General features: G+C 43.4%; 1 protein-coding gene across 1 annotated transcript in view; it reads right to left on the bottom strand.

The window, feature by feature from the left end:
- Positions 1 to 23182, bottom strand: part of OIT3 (oncoprotein induced transcript 3) — a 34662-nt gene that overhangs the window by 9049 nt on the left and 2431 nt on the right. The window contains exons 2-7 of the mRNA XM_083740020.1: positions 20519 to 20893; positions 17501 to 17611; positions 13389 to 13511; positions 8861 to 8983; positions 4462 to 4622; positions 1474 to 1889 (exon numbers count right to left, since the gene is read on the bottom strand). Of these exons, the coding sequence (XP_083596146.1) occupies positions 1474 to 1889; positions 4462 to 4622; positions 8861 to 8983; positions 13389 to 13511; positions 17501 to 17611; positions 20519 to 20893 (1309 nt within the window). The remainder of the gene's footprint in view (positions 1 to 1473; positions 1890 to 4461; positions 4623 to 8860; positions 8984 to 13388; positions 13512 to 17500; positions 17612 to 20518; positions 20894 to 23182) is intronic.

Below are 23182 nucleotides of genomic sequence, written 5' to 3'. Positions count from 1 at the left end.
CCTCCATTTTGCTGTCTCGAGATGCCCTCTAGAGGATAAAGGCAGCAATGGGGTTGCAGGACACACATGCCATAAATATACCAGAGCCTTTTAACTGGAGGAGCTGCTGATCATGATTAACATGGAGTTCTGGAAGCCCCAGAGCTTGGCTTCCTGTCTTCTCCTATGCATTTGTTGTTCCTCTTTTTCTCCTTGCTGCTGCCGTTAAAAATACATACAAAGCATTCACAATGTTCCAAGTTGCAGGCAGCGAGTGGATGTTTGGAGCCTGAGGTTTTGGAGTGCCCGAAGGGATCCTGGTAGATTTAATGAGCCAACCGTATAGAAAACACAGAAGTCCTTGGGCCAAACAGTAATAAGTCTTGATGTAGTGATACTGACATACTGCTAATTGCTTGAGGAACAATTCAATTAAAAGCCACTACACATGTTGCTGCGAACATGCTCTTTGCTTTCACAGAATGACTCTCTTGACCCCCCAAAACTCTCTAGGCTTGCATATGACTTCACACTTGATGGTGAAGAATAGGCTTGAAGGCCTTTGAGGGCAATGCCAGGCCACTGCAATTTATCCTTGTCCCCCTCTGCAGGAGAAGCACATAGAAGTGGGAAGGACAGAGTTCATGACTGGAGAATGAAAGCATTTCTGTTTCACTCTCTGTTTGGTCTCTATGTGCAGAAACATGTCACCCAAGTCTCCAGAATGCTTTCCTCACAAGAAAGCTGACCCTGCAAGACTCTACCCAGGAACTCATTCTTGGGAAGATGGAGAGATGGAACTATGTATATATTATAGCACTTGGTCAAATCCTTTCTGCTGACTTATATCTGAAGAGTCCTATGCCCCAGCAATTGCTATGGTGGGGATTATTGCTACTGGGGGTGGGAAATGGAATGTGTAAAATGGCCTCTTCAAATAAAGACAGTAAGATGTGAAAGAAGTCCAGAGTACTTACTGTATGTACGGTACATCTCCAGTCCAGGTGGACTTATTTTATAAAGGAATATTTTGCAAGGGGAAAAAGACCCATGCCTCATTGAGGGCCTTAAGCAGGCTTCCCACTGAAGTAATCCAATCATGAAGATCACAATTCTGCTAATTGGTTAAATATGCTCTAATGGTGGGTCACCAGATGGCCTACAAAGAAGGGCAAATGGCTTTAACTCTTGGCACCAAATTAATTACCAGTCATTACAATCACAGGGAGAGTTGGCTCCTGTAACTGCAGTTGTAAGACATCCATTTGCTCACCCAACGGCTCCCTCTGGTTCCTTTTTATGAAGTGGGTAGCTTTGCCTGGGTAGCCATGACAGCTGGCGACTGTTCTGATGGGCAGCGAAAAAAAAACCATTTTGCCTTGAGAAAGGGGTGGCACTTTCTGTTATCCTCCATGCTCTGAGAGACCCAAAACAGCAACGAGAACAGGGGTTTTTGAACATCAGGGAAATGAAAGAAGCAGTGCCAACACTCACCCATCTCGAATCAAATAGTACTTCAGGATCTCGTCAGTCTTGGAGGTAGGGGTGGCGAAACAGCTCTCCACTAATGTCTCAAGACCGCTCACATGCACCAAGGGCTCAATTCCAAAATACAGAGAATCTCGGAGTTTAAGGGTGGGGCGAGCATCTCCGTAGGCCTCTTCAAACTCATTGTCTTTGAATATCTCGAGGGTAAAGGGGAAGACCCCCCGGTTGCGGCTCACGATCTCAAGCGGCGAGTTCTTCACATTGGGGACGTAGCCCTCTGACATGGTGTAGTGGCGAGGGAATTCACAAGTCACAGGGATCAACAGCTTCCCTGTGCGGACAATGATGTCACCATTGCTGCCAGGCGTTTGCTTGGGCAAGCCAGTCACCATATTGGTAGCGATGATTTTGTCATTTACCACCTGGGGCAGAGAAGGAAAGATAACGTTGTGAAGCCAGATGGACATAGACGAGGAAATATGTGAAGAGGAACAATTCTATTATGACTGAGCGAATCTGCAAGAGTGCAGGGGGAGAGGGACAGAAGACAGCTTCCTAGGAACAAGAAACTCTACAGTACTGTCAAAATTTGCTTTTAAAAATCAATCTAATTATTTAATTTATTGAATTTATATACTTCCCTTTACCTGGAGGTTTCAGGGAGGTTCACAGAAAAGATCAACATAAAAACCACAATATATATAATCAAAATAAAAACAATCCTATAACGCCCACCCCGTGACATTTTAAAAGGGCATAGGATGTCAATCAGATCAACCAAAGGCCTGGTTAAAAAGGAATGTTTTTGCCTGGCACCTAAAGGTGTATAATGAAGGCGGCAGGTAAACTTCCCTGGGGAGAGCATTCCACAGATAGGAAGCCACTGCAGAGAAGGCCGTTCTCATGTTGCCACCCGCCAGACCTCTTGAGGAGGAGAAACACAAAGAAGGGCCTCAGAAGGTGATCTCAGGGTCTGGGTAGGTTCATATGGAAAGAGGCGGTCCTTGAGGTATTGTGGTCCTGAGCCATTTAAAGTTTATAGGTCAAAACCATCACTTTGCAGTTGGACCAGGTAATATGCTCAAACCATCTTGCTCCAGTGAGCAACCTGGCCACTGAATTCTACACCAGCTGAAGTTTCCAAAGCGTCTTCAGAGGCAGTCCTATGTATAACGTATTGCAGTAATCTTACCAGAGCATAAGGAAAAGGTAAAGGGACCCCTGACCACTAGGTCCAGTCGTGGCCGACTCTGGGGTTGCAGCGCTCATCTCGCTTTATTGGCCAAGGGAGCCGGCATACAGCTTCCAGGTCATGTGGCTAGCATGACTAAGCCACTTCTAGCGAACCAGAGCAGCGCACAGAAACACCGTTTACCTTCCCGCCAGAGTGGTACCTATTTATCTATTTGCACTTTAACGTGCTTTTGAACTGCTAGGTTGGCAGGAGCATGGACCGAGCAACGGGAGCTCACTCCGTCATGGGGATTCGAACCACTGACCTTCTGATTGCCAAGTCCTAGGCTCTGTGGTTTAACCCACGGTGCCACCCGGGTCCTAACCAGAGCATAGACAACAGTAATTAGGCTATCCCTGTCCAGATAGGGGCATAGCTGGGCCACCAGCCAAAGCTGATGGAAGGCACTCTAGGCCACTGAGGCCACCTGAGCCTTGAGTGGCAGCAAAGGATCCAGGAGTGCCCCCAAGCTACGACTCTGCTAGAAAAAAACATGTTTCTAGTCTGTATGCTAACCGTGTGTGAGCATGCTGAAATGTTAGGGATGGCCAAATAAGATTTCCAGTGGTTTGTGGATGTTTAGCGAAACAGGTATGGAATATGGAATATAAGGGAAATAGAATTTTCTCCCAAATTTCAGAATTGAATGTGTGTCAATTGCTATAAGGAAAAAAAAGAGAGTAATCACTCCAGCTATGATAATTTTCATTAAAAAGCTTGTGAGAGGCACAATGCTGAGAACAGGATGCTGGATTTGATGGGTGTCTGAGTGATCCAGCAGGGCTCTTCTTATGTACTTTAAAAATACATAAGAACCTTACTTTAAATGTACTTTAAACGCAGAAAAGAGAGTGGAAACCGATTAAATAGCTATAATATTGATTGGGAGCAGCTGAGGAAGCTGAGAGCTGGTGTCATTATTCTGTCAGCCAACAAAGGGCAGCTTCAGTCTCCTCTGTTGCCAGGCGAATAACAAACTATATTTTCTTAAAAACTAATTTTAACAGAGGTGTTTCTTGTTCTTTTGCTTATTTAGTATGCTGTTGGGTTTAAGTTTGTAGCTTATATTGAAATCTAATATAAAAGAAACACTCATTCCTGGAATTGTTCTGGAAAGGTTGAAGTAAAAGCAATGTAGATTTTCAGTGTCAATGTGCTCTTGAGAATATTCTTACATACGCCAGAACATAGCTGCCAACTGTCCCTTATTTGGCGGGAAAGTCCCTTATCCCAGTGCTGTGTCCTGCTGCTATCCCTTATTGATGATGTCCCTTAAATTTCCCGGGTTTCAAAGGAAGCAGCTCCTCTCCCTCCCTGCCTGCTGGCCAGGGAGGAGGGAGGCTCCAACTGTGTTGCTTAGCTGCGTTGCTCACCCAATCAGGAGTCTAAGAACAACTGGGGGGGGGTAGAGCTTGCATGCCTTGTGCCAATCAAATCGGCTGCGTTGCCTGGGGACTCGCCTTTGCTCAGCGCTTCCCAGTGGAGAGGTGACGGTGGTTTTCCTTGCTGCATCCCCTTTGTCGGGTTGCTGCACTGTGGGAACCACCGCTTGAGGCTTCATTTGGCTGCTGTCTGGGCTTTCTGCCTTTGGCTCGGAGGGGCCGGAAAATCGCTTATTTTAGCTGCTGATCCCTTATTTTCAAATCTGTAAGTTGACAGCTATGCACCAGAATTGCACAGATTCAATGTTATAGGATTGATAGTCTCTAATGGAGATACATGTTTCCAGCCAACAGGAAAAAGCTAATATTCATACGTACATCTATAGTGGTACCACAGGATTTCAGGGAGAAGATGATGTTGACATGTGTTCCATTGGATACCCCTTTGCAGGAATCATTGATGAGTGAGAGGTCCATCCCTCCAACTAGATCCTTAGGGATGTTCACCTCTATGGAGGTAGATCTGCATAGGACAGGGACTGTAAGAAAGAGCAAATCTAGTGAGTGAGCTGGAAATGAAACTTAGAGAAGCTGCATGAGTCCTCCTTTGATGCCTCTTTTATCTGCAGCAAATGCTCCCTGATATAGGTTCATCTTGCCTGGTGGAAACCTGGCTTTGATCTGCCGGCTTGTAAAATGTGATGATTATTTTAAGCTTTAGATTCAGCTTCTTTAATCCCCCAGAGACCTGTCTGTCTTCTCTACTGTGACATCCTCACCCCTCAGGATGAGAGCTTAACTGTGCTTACGTTGTATTTCTGAGATCTAGTAGTGTCATGTGCACTTTTGTGATGATTCAGTATTAGAGGGAGGTATTTTATTTTTATCCTAATCTTCCACAAATCAAGATCGCTTCCAGATAGGAAACTCTCCTCCATTTGTGGCGGTGCTGCATATGGCTAGCATTGCATTGGCACCAATAACCTGATCTTCACAGATTAAGAAATTGCCAGACTACCATTGTAGCATGAAGGCAAGAAGATATATTATTGTATATATGAATAATGAAAAATAAATGTATCATTGGCCTAGAACTGTGAAACCAATGGCACAGTTTTATTTCATATTTACCTCAGAGAGAACATGTCTGGAATTCACTGACAACACATAGAACATTCTGGAGAGATCCCTTGGGGTAAACTGTATTTGATGGATTCCTACACACACACACACACACACACACACACACACACACACCAAGTTTACTTTAATTTATGTATCTTACACTTGGCACTTATTTTGTTATATAATTAGACAGATGAAATGTTTATTAATCTTGACATGAACTTGACTGAGCTGCATTGTATTGTTGTATTTTGTTTTTTAAAAGTCACTCTCGTTTTAAAAACTGAAATAAAATGCTTGTTTGTTTGTTTGTTTGTTTTAAGGCACTGTGAAATGAGTAAAACAGAAAGTTTGACAAGACTAACGGCATCTTTCCATGCGGCGTGACAAACTACTTTAAAAAAGGAGAATTCTGTGACATAGCCTAGCCAGCTGTTCGCAACAGGGTGAGCTCCCATTGTTCAGTCCTTGCTCCTGCCCACGTAGCAGTTCGAAAGCACGAAGTGCAAGTAGATAAATAGGTACCGCTCCGGCGGGAAGGTAAATGGCGTTTCCGTGCGCTGCTCTGGTTCGCCAGAAGAGGCTTAGTCATGCTGGCCACATGACCCGGAAGCTGTGCGCCGGTTCCCTCGGCCAGTAAAGCAAGATGAGCACCGCAGCCCCAGAGTCGTCCGTGACTGGACTTAACGGGGTCTCTCTACCTTTACCTTTTTAAAATTTAAAAAGTCAAGCAAAAAACCTATATTTGGATAGCACAAGCCCCTTGTGTCAGCCTAAGCAGCTTTTTGGATGTAGGCCAGTGTCTGTGTCAATTTTGCATAAGGTTACATTATCTTTCTATCTCATGAGTATTCTGGATAGGCAAAGAGCCACTGGTCAATTTGTCTCCTGAAAGGATTGCTCTGGGAGTACATTGATTATTCAGCCTGCCTCACCCCATATTGCTGACCTTAGTTACATATGTGAACATTTTACTAACTAGGCAATACCACTTATTATCAAGTCTAACTATCCATGAGGGTGTTGGACTATTCTGGCCCTTAGAGTGGTGTCTGGAGAATAAAGTGCCCTCTAAGAATCAAAAGTGCCCATCAGCCTATATACAATGAAGGAACATTTTCAAGGAATGTTGCCCCATCCTCACAAACAGCCTGATGGGTTAAAGTTCCAGTTTACTACTGACTGAGGCAGAAAACTCACTTCATAATTACCCATTTGAGTTTAACTAGTTTGTGTTCTTTGTTGCCATCACTATACATTCTGTGAGGAAACATTTGAAGGAAAACAAACACACTGTCATCCATATTTAGGGAATTTTCTGAAACACAATCTTCACTGTTTCACTGACACATAATTTTCAAGCTTGAGCGATGAACAGACTATAAATTATTTTTAGTGCGGAAAGGTACAGATTTATGAATCCTGCTAATGTAACAGTTAGCAGGCATTGATTTTGCCAGGTTTTTCAGAATCATGAAAACAGGCGCTGCCCCCATTTAAAGTTGATGCATTGATTTCTGACTCCTGGTATCTTGGATAAAATACAGTTTTCTTTTTCCTCAAATGTTACTGTTCAAAACTTTTTAAACCATCTGCCCAATCCAGGAAATAGTTTTGATAAGAAACAATATGCTGAAGTGTGCACACACGTATGCAGAAGAGTAATATTCCTGCATTTCCCTCCTGGCTTCATCAAGGGTGCTGTTGTGACTGAAGCATACATAATTTTATTTGTATGCCTCCTTTCAGACCATGCTCAATGTGAAAAAAATATGTAAATGCAACATTACAAAAGTAGCCATAAACAATAAATAAAACATCAGAAAATGGACAACCAGACTGAACAATTTCCACAAAAATCACCATTTCCACATAAATCTAAAATAAAGTTAAAAAACCAACAGCAGCAACAGCAAGAATACTCACCACAACCCACCCCGTAACAACAACACCACAATCCAAGAAACAGAAAATGAAAAGGCAAAGGTTCTCTGTCTTTCAGCAACTGCTCTGGTAGATACACAAGAATGAAGAGGAATCTATGTATCCCAAATACCAGAGAACAAACCAGAAAGCAGGAGGTTGCCGGGGGGGGGGGGGGCGGCGGCGAAGGGAGAGGCAAACATTACTTTCAAGCTTCTGGTGGACAATTTGGAAACCATTTCCAGTAATACCTGGCAGATGGATAACTTTGCATAGATGAATTGATCAGCTCACAGACCTGATTTAGGACATTTATTAAGTCATTCAATGAACTCTTTGATAAATGAGCATGCTTGGTGCTTTCCTGCTGTTTGGATCCCAGTTTGAGGGCCTGTCTCTCATTAATCAAGTAAGGCAAGGGCAGAAAATATGTATTTCTTATTGGAAGCAATTTTTAAAGTGGGGGGGGGGACATAAGAAAGTGTACTATCCAGGCCTCTTTTCCCCCTCATCCAGCCTGACAGATGAAGGCCAACTTATGTTTCTGAGGCAAATCATAGAATGGCAGAATCTTAGAGTTGGAAGGGACCCTAAGGGTCATCTCAACTAAAGCATCCATGACTGATGGCCATCCAAGGTATGAGAGAAGAAAGACCGTGTTGCACCTGTAGCAGCAAAACCAGATGCCTTCATCTGCCCCACCTCCAATAAAACATGTCTCTCCCATACCGTTCTCCATAGCCATAGCAGCAACTGTAACTCTCCCAACAGTTTGACTTTACCCCTGAAGACTCACTCTTGCCAACATTCACAAGCACTGTCTTTGTGCCCCCTCCCCTCTCCATATCTGCTGTCCCAGAAACGTACATTTCTTTCGGTGCTTTCTCAAACGTAAACAATTCCTAGCTGATCAAGGAATATAATAACTCTCTTTTCAGCAGTATTGAGGGTAATGTTGACTCCTAATTTACAGGAAGAGCGTAAAGTGAAACATTAATTTGCAAACTGCTTTGGATAACTGCTGGCCTTGTTACCAACTCTATCACCATGCACCTAATTAGAATTAATAAAAAGCTGTATTTATGCAGTTGGAGGCAGGGTCTACATTTTATGTTCCCATAAACTATTGTATGTGTGGTCATAAATGTGTTTTGCTTAATAAAGTGCAGTGGCTGCTCCTTAAACACATTTGTTCTGGAGCACAGCATGTGAGAGTCTTGCCATTGCACTAGATATTCAAGCTGATGAGCCCACTATTGGGCATATGAGACATTTGTCCCACCTATTGTCCTTGCAGAAGAAACTACTGCAGGATGAACCCGCCAAATGCCTCTGACAAAAGCAGGGCAGCATAATTTCACAGGTGGGTCAGCATTTTGCTGTGACAGGCTGGTGTCGGATACTGTGTTTGCCCATCAAAATGGGAGGTCGAGCAGGAGTGAACTGTAGCAGAACCACCACTGAACAAGGGAAGAGGGATCCATGGTGAGCACACAGCCAAGACAAGTGTTGAGGAACCAAAACTGAGATCTTCCCCAATGTACAGGGCTAGATGGAATGGGTTGATCTGTTGATCTGATCTCAGCGTTCAGGAGGTTCTCCTTCAAAATATATTTCATTTCTAATAGGGTGGGGGCAAAGAAATCAGGTGGTGCATTTGCCCCCCAGCAACATTCTCCTGCACCAGCCACAGTGTACTATTTGTCGCTAGCAATCTCAATTGTCCTACCTTGACAAGTGTGGTTGTCATCTGACAAAACAAGACCGCGTGGGCACTCACACTGGTAGGTGTCTTCTACCGTGATGCAAACATGGCTGCAGCCCCCATTGTTGTTATGGCAACCTTCAATTTCTAGGATAGAGATAACAGTCAGACACACAAAAATCTTTGCTCAACCCAGATCTGCTTGTGATGAAAGTCTCTATCTGTCCATAACAAGGGGATTTTATAGCAATTGTATCTGTGGTATAAACCTTCATATGTTATACCATTAACTTTTGAAATCATTCTGGGCAAAATCTTTTCTAAGCCGCATAGATATGAATGGGAACTGTAGAAGAACATGGATGGGAATTGTGAATAGAACATGAATGGGAAACTGTGACTATGAATGGTGCAAGAACATGAGTAGGAAGTAGGTTGTGGTTTTTGTGCCGCTCTCATTAATTTAAATGACACTTGTACATAAGACTTTCTCTGTTGGATGTTACAGCAATTTGGAGGAAGAGGCAGCAAACAGCACACGCACTTCCTGCTCCCTGTGAATCAGTGTACTGTCCTAATCTGCAGACACCCACAATTTCTCAGTTTTGTGTGTTTTCTTAAAAAAGGAAGTTTTTAAAATGTGTAAAACTTAGGCTTCACAACTTGTGTTTTTAAGTGTACAGTGGTACCTCGGGTTACATACGCTTCAGGTTACATGCGCTTCAGGTTACAGACTCCACTAACCCAGAAATAGTACCTTGGGTTGAGAACTTTGCTTCAGGATGGGGGACTTCCGGGTGGGCGCCATCGCCGAATGGCGGACTCCCTCCGAGCTCCGGAGGGAGCCTGCTCGGCAGGGGCTGGGTCCTACCGCGCCGGCGACGCGGAGACCCTCAAAAACCATGGGCGCTGAAACCCATGGGCATGGTGACTCGGCGGGCACCGTTTGCGCCCCCCCGACCCGCGAAGGAGCCTTTTTAAAGGCTGCGGAGCGGGTGACAGGGGGTGGTGGTGCTATGAGTCCTCCGCTTCCCCTGCCGAGCGAAGCCGCATGCCATTCGACGGAGAGCGCTGACTTCTTCCATTGAAAATTTGGCCTTAAAAGAATAACCCGTGAGTAATTGGAACTTGGATTAAAAAGGGGAAAAAATTTTTTAAAAAAATTCGGAGCGAGCGGGGGAGGAGCAAAAAGGAAGTCAGCCTCCCCCCTGTTGTAGAGGAGTTAAAGCAAAGGATTTGACAACTAAGATCGAGTGCAACCTTATTTTGAGAAAGTTATTAATTTTGTGATGGAAAATTATAAGACTGGGCTGGAGGAGAAAAGTGGAACGTGAATTAAAATGCAACCCCCCCCCGAACCCCGGGAGCGATCCGTGAGTGCGCCGGGAGAGGAGAAATAGAGGTTTTGACAGCTGTCAAAGGAGCTGTCAAAGCGGAAGAACAAAAAGAGAACTTTGTTACAAGGACTTTGCCGGTTACATTTGTTACAAATTGGATATAAATTGTTTAAAACAAAGAATAACAAGTTATTTTGACTGTTGGGTGTGATTTGGAAGGAAACTGAGTTACTATAATCCCTCTAGAGGAGCTGTGGGACACTACAAGTATTGCTGGCATGGAATTTGAATAGGACTTTTTATCTCCTGGGAAACTGCAGAAATGGAACACTATTTTGTCTACAGAGGTCTATACACTAAAGGAGACAATAGATTTATCTATTGAAGAATGGAAGGGACTTGACGTTTTGTTTTTTTCCTGAATAACAAAGCCTCTGCATAGGAATTAGAAGCTTTTGTAACTAGAACATTTGTGCAGGAGAGCAGGGGGGGAAAAAAAGGAGGAGAGAGATCAACAAGAACAACAAGAATAACAAGAACTGGACAAAGTTGGAAGTGGGAACATTTGGGACATCCAGATTTGAAAGGTCTAAAAAAATAAAATTGGAGTTTTTACTCTTAAATACAAAGATCTGGATGGAAAAAATGGACCTTTTTGAGACAGACTCCTTCCAAGATTGGACATTCGAAACTAAAAATGACCAAAAGACGGCAAAGACTATTAAAAAGACGGCAAAGCGGACTGGTGAAGGACTATGGTTTAGGTGTGGGAGCTCCAGGACGACAGTAGACATTGATGGACATTGGGAACGCAACCGGGAAAGGAGGGAGGGAAATTTGGAATCCAAAGGGTGTTAAATTATATCTTATTCTTTTTCTTTATTTTTTTTTATTCTAATCTGTACTGCATATTAAAGAGGGGAACTCGTGGAAGGGAACAGGTCGATTTTAGGGGATGGGAAAATATTTTTAAATTGGGTCAATGATAATAAGTTTAAAATTGGGGGTAAGAATTTGTTGAATTCATTTGAAAGAATTGGAATACAAGAGGGGGAGGGGAGGGGAAGTCCTGGAAAGATGCCAATGAAAATAAGGCCTTAAATTTGGATGTTTTTCTTTTTTTGTTATATTTGAAAATCTTTAATAAATATTATTTTTTTAAAAAAGAGAACTTTGCTTCAGGATGAGAACAGAAATCGTGCGGCAGCAGCGGGAGGTCCCATTAGCTAAAGTGGTGCTTCAGGTTAAGAACAGTTTCAGGTTAAGAATGGACCTCTGGAATGAATTAAGTACATAACCAGAGGTACCACTGTACAGTTAACCGTTAAATGCATGCCTAAAGGAGATCCTGCCAAGCTTACAGCTGGTAGCAAATACGGACCAGCTACCATTTTAAGGCAGCCTTTTCCAAGTTAGTGTCCTCCAGCTAGTTTGGGCTACAACTCCCATCCTGCAGGCTGGGGCTGATGGGAGTTGTAGTCCAAAACATTTGGAGGGCACCAGGATGGGAGTGGAGAGTGGGCCTTGGGGCAGTCTCTGTACATATGGAAAGAATGAAAAATTTCCAGGTAGTTTTCAAAACATCCAAGGCATTTCTTAGACTGACAAGGTTTTGGCAGTTCAAATGAGCTTTAAATCAGTGCCCATGTGTTAGGCTAGGAAAACCCCACCACTCTGAGATTATGACCATTAAAACCAATGGTATCCTTTGAAGATTTTTTGGCTGTGCAATGGATGTTGGGGTGGTTGCAAAGTGAATTATATCTTTCCTGGAATGGCTCATAAACCACATGGCATATCAGTAAATATGAAACCGACCAACTCAATTGTATATTGCTCAATAAATTCCCTGGAGAGCATTGAAGGCATGAAAAATGTCACCTATTGCCTCAGAGTCTTAAAACTATCTATACAGCAAGCGCAAATTTCCCAACGTTTACTGAAAAGGAAACAATTACTCTTCCTAGTAAAAACAACACAAAAAAGTAATGATTAAAATGGATGCTACCAGTGCTTTCCCCCCAAAGGCCAGAATGTTAGATTATGAAGATACAAGTATATTATTGATGAATGTGAAGAGGATGAACTAAAGGGCCTTCTTCCTTGGTTACACCTGTGGTCCCTCCACCATTCATTCGCAGACAACAACCCAGAGCCAAGCTAGACCCAAATATAAATCTGCCAATTAAAAAAAAAAAAGTGGCAGTTTTTTAAAAAGTGGAAACAACATTGGTGGAAAGGGCCAATAATTACTGGCATAGCACCAATAATTTACCCAAGGTAAACAGCACTTTCAGAAGAGATTTTATTCTTGGAAGTTTAATCAGGGAGAGGGAAGATTAAATCCCACTTTCCTGTCTACTGCAGTCCCAAAGAACTGATGCTGGCTGCATTTATTTAAAATCTACACAGCAAATGTAAAGTTGCACTTCACATCATATGACATTGATTTCCAGCTGGGAGGCTACGGAGGACGTGTTTAACAATACAGGGCTCTGCTATGGTACTCTAGTTCCTATTGTGTAGTTCACATTTCTTTCGTTGTCCCATTCAACTACAGTGGTGCCCCGCAAGACGAATGCCTCGTAAGACGAAAAACTCGCAAGACGAAAGAGTTTTTCATTTTTTGAGTTGCTTCGCAAGACGAATTTCCCTATGGGCTTGCTTTGCAAGACGAAAACGTCTTGCGAGTTTGTTTAATACCCAGGGAATCCGTGCTTCGCAAGACGAAAAAACTCGCAGAACGAAAAAACTCGCAGAACGAATTAATTTCGTCTTGCGAGGTACCACTGTAGTTATTTTTATTTTTAAGGAAGACAACTCATGCTGTAAGACAGGGATGGGAAACTTGTGACCTTTCAGATGTTTTGTTGGAGCCATACATAAATCATTTGACAGCTTTCCATAGCCAAAACCATGCTTGAGGCTGCTTACAAAATGAAAAGAATTATACAAACATAATAAAAGTGGTCATAAGTAAGTAATAAAACATCAAAAAGTACACAAGCAAGTTGAACAATTTCCACATAAACCATGATTATAGACACAAAAATACACAAATAAATAGCATCAGTAACAGCAACACCCACCCCAACGAAAACCCCTAAACAATACCCCAGCCAAAGAGTCTGTTCACCAGCCTCAGCTTTTGTAGTTGGAGTCAGTCCCAGGTGTAAAAAGGCCTGCGAGACCTGGAGCAAGGGATCCTTACTCACCCTGGCAAGTCTTTCCATCCTTCCCTAGAATTCGCCCAACTCCACATTCACAACGGTAGGAGTTCTTGAGGTTCACACAGAACTCGCTACAACCTCCGTTATTCCGTTCACATTCATTTTCATCTGTGGGGGGAAACAGGAGCCACAAATCCACAACTTAACAATATGAAGCTGGTGATTAAGAAGTGTAATATGCAAGCTAATTCCTCCATTAATGAAATCTGAATCAGGGAATCATTTTTATTTCTTTAGGTGGCACAGGCTAGCAATAAGGATCACCTTACATGTTATGAAAAGACAGCCAGGATTCTGAGTCTAAAGAAACAGCCGTGTTCTCACTTGCATTACACACATGGGCATGGGCACACAAAAATAAACGGAAGAGTTATATGAACCAGATGTCTGTGCCATTGTTTGTTTTGGGGTGAATCTTCTACATGACACAGCACACATGCAGTATACTGAGTACTTTGGGTGCAGCTTGAATCTCATTGAATCTGGACTCAGCTACATTAGTCAAAAAACAGTGTTTTGAATGCATTATAAACACACAACACCAGATGGCGGTGGAGGGAGGGAATTCTAAGCGATTTTCCATAGCATTTTTTTCCCTTTTATGACAATTTAATTTCTGACTTATTTATAGTGGGTTTTTCCTGTGTGTAGATCAACCCCTATGTTACATTTTCTGTAGAGTAATAAAGAGGAAAATCTGCTTAATAAATGCTGGAAATCCCTGTACCCAATTAAATTAATGTTAGAAAAGATGAAGGGGAAATCAAGACAAACCAGACCACTGATTCCTAGATGAAAATATGCTATAGTTTTTCAACTTCCATGAAATTCCAGAGGGCTGAGAAGAGGGAGGTATTCAGCATATTCTTGAAAGTGATCTTCTTTTTCTAGTTAGATAGCTCAATGAAACCTTTCCAGGGCATTTTAATTCAATGGGGTTTTTTGCCATCCCTTTTGTCAGCTATGTGCATAAAGACTAGGAACTAGGTCAGATTTCATAGAGTGAATAGTGGAGATGTTATTAGGACAAGAGATTCATTAGTACCCTATTATTAGCATTCTATTAATTAGTAGTGCTTACTAGGCAGCAAATCCCATTGAAATCAGTAGGATTTAATTCTGAGTAGGGTTGCACTGTTAATCAATGATGAAACCCAGAGAACCTCTATACTTCTGTCTATCCTTGAGTGGAATTCCATTACATATCCACAAATTCAAGTTGCTCAATTAAAGTTCATTTGGTGTTCTTGCATAACAAATGGGATTTCCCCTTAAAAGGATTTTTTGAAAGAAGGAATGTGATGCAGAAAAATGTAGAATAGGTAAAGGTAAAGGGGCCCCTGACCATTAGGTCCAGTCGTGGCCGACACTGGGGTTGCAGCTCTCATCTTGCTTTATTGGCCGAGGGAGCCGGCGTACAGCTTCCGGGTCATGTGGCCAGCATGACTAAGCCGCTTCTGGCAAATCAGAGCAGCACACAGAAACACCGTTTACCTTCCTGCCAGAGTGGTACCTATTTATTTACTTGCAATTTGACGTGCTTTCGAACTGCTAGGTTGGCAGGAGCAGGGACTGAGCAACGGGAGCTCACCCTGTCACGGGGATTCGAATCACCGACCTTCTGATCGGCAAGTCCTAGGCTCTGTGGTTTAACCCACAGCACCACCCGTGTCCCCCCACCATGGAAACAAATTAGAGTGAATGCTCAATAAATAGCTGGCACCATCTAACCTCCCCACAAACTTTGCGTATACAGATCAGGTTGAACGCTCAGTAAACATCAGAATGACGAATGCTCATCTGAAAGCAACCCCAGATCTTCAAAAGCTTTTTAAAAGAAGAGCTGTTATTTACCAGAGCTCACGCTAGTAGGCAGTGTAGCATTAATCCAAACTTTACAAGCCATAAATGGCTTGACGATTGCTGCAGTAACTTAAGAAACTTGAAAAAAGGAATTTCAAAAAGAGCTGCTGAGAATTTAGATTCATAGCATTTAGCCAGGGAACCGCATGTTGAATGAAAAGCTAAACCAGTTAACTTGATTGATGAAAGACCTCTCAGATGATGGTGTTCAATGCTGTGGTGGCATTGCCAGAACCCAATCCGGCTAGATTCCCCAGGATCCTCAATTAGGAAACAGGGAATGCAGAAGGAAAACTTGAGAAAGTGGGAAGGAGGAAGGCAATGGTTTTTGAAATATGCCTGAAGTTGTTATTATGCAGAACTCAGGAAACTAATTAGGAAGGCGAGTAAGCCTCAGAGATCTCAGGCAGAAGAATGAGAGGATTGCATTCATAGAGTTTCCCTAATATATGCATTTTAATCCATGCTTATTTGCTGGAGAACTGCCTCACAAAATAAGGAGAAGTTGCCAATTTCAAATTGCAGCTGCGTTTCAGTTCACAGGCTGGTTCATGAAGTGCAAATTAGGTATTATTATTATGAAGCAGGCACTGCTGCTTCTTGCAAAGGAGGCAGGGCCAACTGGGCACTCTTGGGCTTCCACTGCTTCACCTTGCCTCATGATTCGGCCGGCCCTGGTGGCTGCAGGCACATAAGAGACAACCTGACCCTGAGTGAGAGAGCACTTGAACAGATCAGCAGAGGAAAAGTCTCAAATGAGAGGCGGGTGTGTGCTGGGATTGTGAATATGTATGAGACTAGCTTTACACTAACCTTGAGATGTTATTTGGTCTTTGCAAGCAAAGCTGCTGCCCTTTGACTGGCTCTAAGCATTTACTGTCTGACACTGAGGTTTTAGATGCTTCCGCACAGTCTCCAAGATGCCAGGATAATTAAGACATGGATGTAATCATGGGAGCATGGAAACAATGCGCAGCCCTCCTAATTAACCCCCAAAATATTGCCTTCGTCCACTTTTCTCCTCTGCAAGCTGAGATCTCTTCGGGTTTTCCAAGGGTGCAACAACAAACTTAAGTGCAAACAGTTTGTGCTGGCTCCACACCCAGATTAGTGATTGCATATTAATTGGGTTGGGGTTGCTGCAATTCATTTTTGGTATTTGCTCTGGGCCAGTATGGACCGTATTTGAAAAGTCTGATCCAGCGCTGGAGCACAGCCACACTCTCCACTCCCCATATGGAGACAGCCAATCTGTTTGTGCCCTATGCGCATAGGACTTTACACATTTGGACTGTCCACATGGTACACTGGCTCTATGGTTAGAGCAGATCTCCTGAATGCCTGTGCCCATGCTGTGCCAGAGAGAAGAAAGGTAGATTACTGGGAAAGCACCTAGACCTTAGGAGAAAGGTTTATTCTAACCTTTGACTATTGAACTGTTCCTATTCTGTATTTTGCACAGGTCTATTTACAAAGGGACGCCGGTGGCACTGTGGGTTAAACCACAGAGCCTAGGACTTGCTGATCGGAAGGTCGGTGGTTCGAATCTCTGCAACGGAGTGAGCTCCCGTTGCTCAGTCCCTGCTCCTGCCAACCTAGCAGTTCGAAAGCACATCAAAGTGCAAGTAGATAAATAGGTACCGCTCCGGCGGGAAGGTAAACGGCATTTCCGTGCGCTGCTCTGGTTCACCAGAAGCGGCTTAGTCATGCTGGCCACATGACCCGGAAGCTGTACGCCGGCTCCCTCAGCCAGTAAAACGAGATGAGCGCCGCAACCCCAGAGTCGGTCACGACTGGACCTAATGGTCAGGGGTCCCTTTACCTATTTACAAAGGATTTACAGTATGGGTAGCTAAGATTCACAACGCATTGCATTTTTAAGATGTTTTCTTTTTTTTTAACTCCTACGTTCTTGTTTGTTTCCTAACTTTTTCCTCTTTGTTTCTGTAGTGGTTGTTTTCCAGTCCATTCTCATACACTGATTACTCCTGATGACTTGCATTTCCACTAGCAAATGGCAAGCATGACTTGTGAAAAGTTCATCCAACACTCTGAAACTGATCGTGAAAAAACAATGAACAGAATTTTGAAATAGCAGAGGGGGAATCCTTCAGCTACTTGCTCATTTCTTCTCTCTCTCTCTCTCTCTCTCTCTCTCTCTCTCTCTCTCTCTCTCCACCGCCTTGATACTTCCCTTTTGCTTCTTTTGTCTCCTCTTCTGCGTCTTTCCTTACCAAGGCAGGTCTGTCCGTCAGGTCCCAATACTGTTCCTAAAGAGCATGTGCAGTCTCCAGTGTCCAAACAAGAGCCCCGGCAATCTATCATGTCACAGATGTCATAGAAATCTGCAGAATTACAAAGGAAGATTGTTAAAGATACAGGAGTAAATCGTGTCCTCCCTAAAAGAGGGCACGTGTTGCGGTGAGACCTGGAGACTGAACCCTTGTGTTGTGGGTGGGTTTGATTGGTTAGCCACAACACCCGATTGGTAGGTCCCTTGATGTTCGGTTCAATCTGACCAATGGGGTGCAGTCCAAATGGATCGAGGGACCTATTTATACCCATGCATGGGACCCATGCACGGCTCATGCATTCGGAACACCCACCCACTTCTCCCTATTTTTAGGGCATTGTGCTTTGACTTTGCTATGCCATCGTGTGTTGTCTGTCGTTGGGACGGGGCTCAGCAGGAATTTCCCCACTTGGCTGATTGGCTGTTGCCATTTGGGCTTCGCCTGCCGCGTAGCAAATCATCACAACTTGTAGGGTTGCGGCTAGGCACTGGTTCAGGTGATAGGGATGGGGGAGCAGTCTTGCCATCCCTATGTGAAGGGTATTCCATTAAAGGAATCCAGCAACTCAACTGGTTTGGTCAACCCCTGAGAGGGGGTTGTGCCCTTACCTGAGTCCAGGGGGGCATCTGAGTGGTGAACACCCAGGTGTTCACCCTTGGCTGACCTATGCTGGTGCCCTGGGTCAGCGCTGCCTGCAAGGGTGCAGGGAACTAGTCAAACCAGTGCCTATGCAACAACTCACCTTCTGTAATCAATAAAGTTGTGGCCTAAATTCTGCCAAAAACCAAAACTAAAATTTGAGTCATGTGTGAATTTATTTAGTGGGGAGGTCTCTGGGTCTGAACATGCAATTACCTTCCATGTTCACAGTTACATTAATAGGGTGCAAGTGAAGGGCTGAACTAGATGCAACAGTGCTAAGCTTGTATGTCTGAATCAGGCACTACACCAGTAGATATTTGAAGATGGCTACCTTACCTCCTCTGTGTCTATTCTTATCCAGGCTAAGCATACCCAACTCCCTCAACCTTTCCTCATAAGGCTTCGTTTACAGATCCTTTATCAACTTGGTCACCCTCCCTTGCTTACGTTCCAGCTTGTCAATATCCTTCTTAAATTGTGGTGGAAACAATTTTGTAACACACGTTGAAAAGAATATTTCTGATGATATATTCTGATTATTCTGGGTTGTGTTGTTTTGTTTTCAGCAGGGATGATTCCTCAATATCAGTTGAAGCAGTTGGATTTGAAAAGCTCATCCAGCTGAAATTCTCTGACTGGTATGGCTATTAAAAACACTGGTGCCCAAATACTGACCCTCCCTGAGCCATGGAGTCTGTATTGATTTGATTCTAGTACTGGCAAAACCCTTAATCTGTGCAACCTCAGTTTGATAAGGTTTTGAGCATGAAAGGAGAAAATCAATACATTTGTCTTCAGGAAAACATTTTCCAAGGTGAGGCATTTTTTAAAGGTGACATACAGTTTGCATCTTTCACATTCCTGATTTGCAGGAATCCCAAATAGCTCCAACATTTATTTGCAACAGAAATCCAGTTGTCAGTGCCTCAGGATTATTTAACAACTCACAGATTTTATGATTGGAGGCGATGGCTGAAAGCACGTTGTATGGCCTTGTGCATTGAATAAATCAAACCGACATGATCACTGTATCAAAGCCAGTCCGTGTGTATTCCACTTTCAAGGTAAGAGCCAGAACAGAAGGCTGAATTTGTCGTCAATGCAATAAAAATGATTTTTTATTATCTGGGAGGAAAGGAGTGTTTTATTCAGCTTTTAAGAAAATTAACTCCTTTCTTTTAAAGTGTCAGTTTAATTCAGTCTGTTGTACAAGAAATTTGTTCAGTAATAACATCTGTCAATTGAGAGCAGTGATTCAGATTAGAAAATAGGCCAGTATTTAAAAAAGTTACTTTAGGTGTTCTCGAAGCAGAGATGAGAAACCTATTGCCCTCTGTGTGTTGTGGGACTCTTTAACTCTAACCAGTTCCAGCCAGCATAGTCAATGACCAGGGATGATGGGAACTGTAGTCCAGCAACATCCTAAGGAATTCAGGACAGGATATGTGATCCTTTACCATCCAAATTGTAAACCCACAAACCCATTGAGGTAGATTTCACTGAGAGCTAGGAAAATAACACAAGGTCACTTTGTGAGATTCATGGTTGGGCATCAATTTGAACCCAAGGCTTCTCCAGTTTAAGGGCAAATTGATAGCATGTTGGAGATCCATGATCAGATTTCATAGGAACATCTTCCCAAGACACATAGCAGATTTGTGTCTCAAATGTTCAGCAACTTAAACACTTACAAAAAGAGCCAAAACAACAGAGCTGTATAAAACAAACAAGACAGCTAAAAGCAAGCAAACTATGGTACCTCATGAAGTAATCCAGCAATGCAAAAGCTTTCCTTAAAATGAAGGTCTTGGCCAGACCTCCAGAAGTTCACAAGGGGATGAAGCCAGCTGCCCTTCTCCAGGAAAGAGTTCCAGCAAGAGGATGCCACTTCAGAAAGGCCTTTCTAGCCCCACCATAAAAAAGGAAGCCTCCTCAGCTGATTGCAATGCACAAGGGGGAATTGTTTTCCAGAAGAAATAAATTACTAAAATAGATTTCTCAGTGATAAACTATAAATACCAATGAATAACGCAACAGGAAGCTATTAACTAGATTGCCTGGGGATGCAGAGATGAACTGGAAATCCAGCTTTAAATTGCTTGAGGAAGGAGGGGGAGCTTTGTTCTATATTTTTTTATATATGAATGAAAACAACTTTATATGAGAAGTCCCCATGGTGAAATCAACAACTGAATGAAGGGATTTTTCATACATGACAACACAGGTACCATAGAACTTCATTTAAGTTGTAGGCATTATTATATGCCCAAGGGGAACCCCTCTTTACAACTAAAGAAGTTTGGGGGGGTCACTTACGCCCACAGTAGGCATGGAAGCAGACACTGGGCTTGGTTAACTGGTAGACATAATAGCCTCCTGGGCAGGCCTTGACCTCCACCGTTGTGTTCCACATGCAGCAGTTTCCATTGAAGGTGGCACAGGCCTGCCTCTGGACAATGCCGTCTGACTCCTGAGGGTGGCTACCATTTAGCCATATCGGAGCATGGGTACCACAGTGGTTTTCCGGGATGCAGAAGGTGGGCATGGCATCACCAGCCATCCCAGTGAAGCGGTACCATTCCCCGTCAACATGGCTGTCACACTCGGGCTGGTCGTGAGAGCCGTTGAAGTGGTGTTCGGTGTTCCTCCAAGGTTCATTCAGACTGATGTAGGCAGAGCAAGGATCAAGAGCTGCAACATGGGAAGAAGAGAGCCCCGTGGCGATCAAAAGAACAACAGTATACAGGCCAAGAATATGTGAGGAAAGCCTTGTGAAACGAAGATTAGCAAAAGACAAATAATCAGTCGCCTAAGGCAGAGAGGGCCAGATTCTCTATTTTGGAGCGCATTATATCCTCCACACAACAACTCAGACCCAGGACTGACCTTTGATTCAGAGTCACAAACTGTCCTCAACCTCATTGTAAAGCAGATGCCCACAAAGCAGGAAGATCTTCTCCCTTGCAGAGCATGTGCACTCCAGCACAGCCTCCCATTTAAAAGTTAACACCCATTAAGTTACACATTACAAACAATTCCATAAAAAGAGATGCAATCATCTCTCCCTTTATATACCCAGCCAATCGCTGTGCTCTGCAGGAGAGAGAGCCCCCTGCAGATAACATCTCATCAGGAGGTCCATTCTGTACAATGTAGGAATCGGGCCTTTATCATGAGAGCACCTCCCCTTCAAAACTCCCTCCTGTTAAACATCTCTTGTCCTTTTGGTGCCTGCTGAAAGTCTCTCTTTTTCAACAAGCCTTTTGTTCCAGTCTGTGTCTATGTTGCAATTGGGGTGTGTGTGTGTGTGTGTGTGTGTGTGTGTGTGTGTGTGTGTGTATATATTTGTTGTAATTGTTTTTGCAGGATTTTGTTGTTGTTAAATCATTTCAATATACCCCCTCCCCTTCCTTAGCAAACCATTAAAACCAACATCATTGAACTTGGTTAAAATTTAGTAGGGGTTCTGAGGGCTGCATAAAATGATCTCCCATACTGGATCTAGCCATTAGATTTATTTCCCATTTAAGGTGTGGGACACCTCACCAAGCACCTTTTTTAATTCCCTACAATGGTCTGCTCTTGGGTTGATGTAGTTTCTGGCTCTGCTTGGGGAGAGGGCGTTGAGAAGCAATGAAGGAACCTAGGACCTTGCAGATTTGCGGCTATTGCCAAGCACACAGCCCTGCTGAAATCCCACCCCCTGTGAAACACCCATGATGGTGGAAAGTTCCTAGGGGGGAATCCCAGCAGTGGGCCTGCTTTTCCAATGGCACCTGAGATGGCTTTCCAGGGACCACAGTATTTCATCCTAAACGTTTTAATCAAATAATACCTTTGGGTACTATTTTCCAGCAAAGCAATATTATCCCCTACCCCACCCACCACTATATTTTAATTTAAAAACTTATCATATTTTACAAAGGGGGCTTTATAGTGCTGGCCCACAGTGCTGTTAAATTGCACTTAGAAATTGTCTTGCAATGTCTCTGCCTCATCCTGGGAGGCTATCTTCTCTGTCACCTTTCCTTGCCCTGGCATATACATTGGGCCCTTCCTCTTCATTCTCTGGCTTGCCTCCTGCCACTAAGAAGATATTAAAATAGGTCTCCAAGCTGCCGTTTCTTTGCATCTGTGCTTTCTGCTAGGCAGAATGGTGCTTTCCTTGACAATGGTTCATGAGAGTGGCTTTGATCTCCCCAGTTCAGAGCAGAACACTTGACTCATGCTGCTATCGGGCTCAATGACTTGCAGTTCTCCCTCACCTTGCAAACCAATTTCCTACATACTTTTCATTCCCTAGTGTTTAAAGGTCTTCATAGACCTTAAAGACCAGCCCTGGTCCTTGATGTTAATAATTTGCTTAGAGTTTGATACACACACAGCCAAAATAATATTCAAAACATGATAAAATATATACAAAACAACAACAACAACAATGAAAACTGCAATAACTAAAACAGAATACAGCAGCACCAATCCTTTTATAGCCAAGGAAAGGTTTTGCATATTGGGATGCTTTCACCTAGGGGTGGAAAGAATATAATGTGGTGAGTTGGTGGATCTCAGTAGGCATCGAAGCCTAGAGGGTGTGGATGCCACCACAGAAAAGGACCTCCTGCATGTTCCAAGCAACCTCCTTCTCCCTCTGATCTGAAGGTCTGGAAAGGACCTCATGGGAGGCTAGTTTCTTAGGGATGCAGGGCCCAGATGTTTTAAAGGTGATACACAGTACAAACCTGAGAGCTAACCACAGTCAGCACAGAATAGATATGACGAAAGTGGTGCTACTTTCCTTGTGACCCTTCCTTCTTCATAAATGCACCACAGTTCTGTACCAGGTAAAGCTGATGAACTGCCTTCAAGGGCGGGTTCTTTCCATGCCCTCCATCTCTGCTTGTATCTCCTATTGCAATAAAGTTCTCCTAACTGGATGATGGTGAGATATCTCATTTAAGCACCATCTGTTTATTGATCATG

Source organism: Podarcis gaigeae, assembly GCF_964106915.1.
Source record: "Podarcis gaigeae genome assembly, chromosome: 5".
NCBI classification, from domain to species: domain Eukaryota; kingdom Metazoa; phylum Chordata; class Lepidosauria; order Squamata; family Lacertidae; genus Podarcis; species Podarcis gaigeae.
The sequence above is the reverse complement of the archived record's forward strand: the minus strand, read 5'-3'. Positions and strand labels throughout refer to the sequence as shown.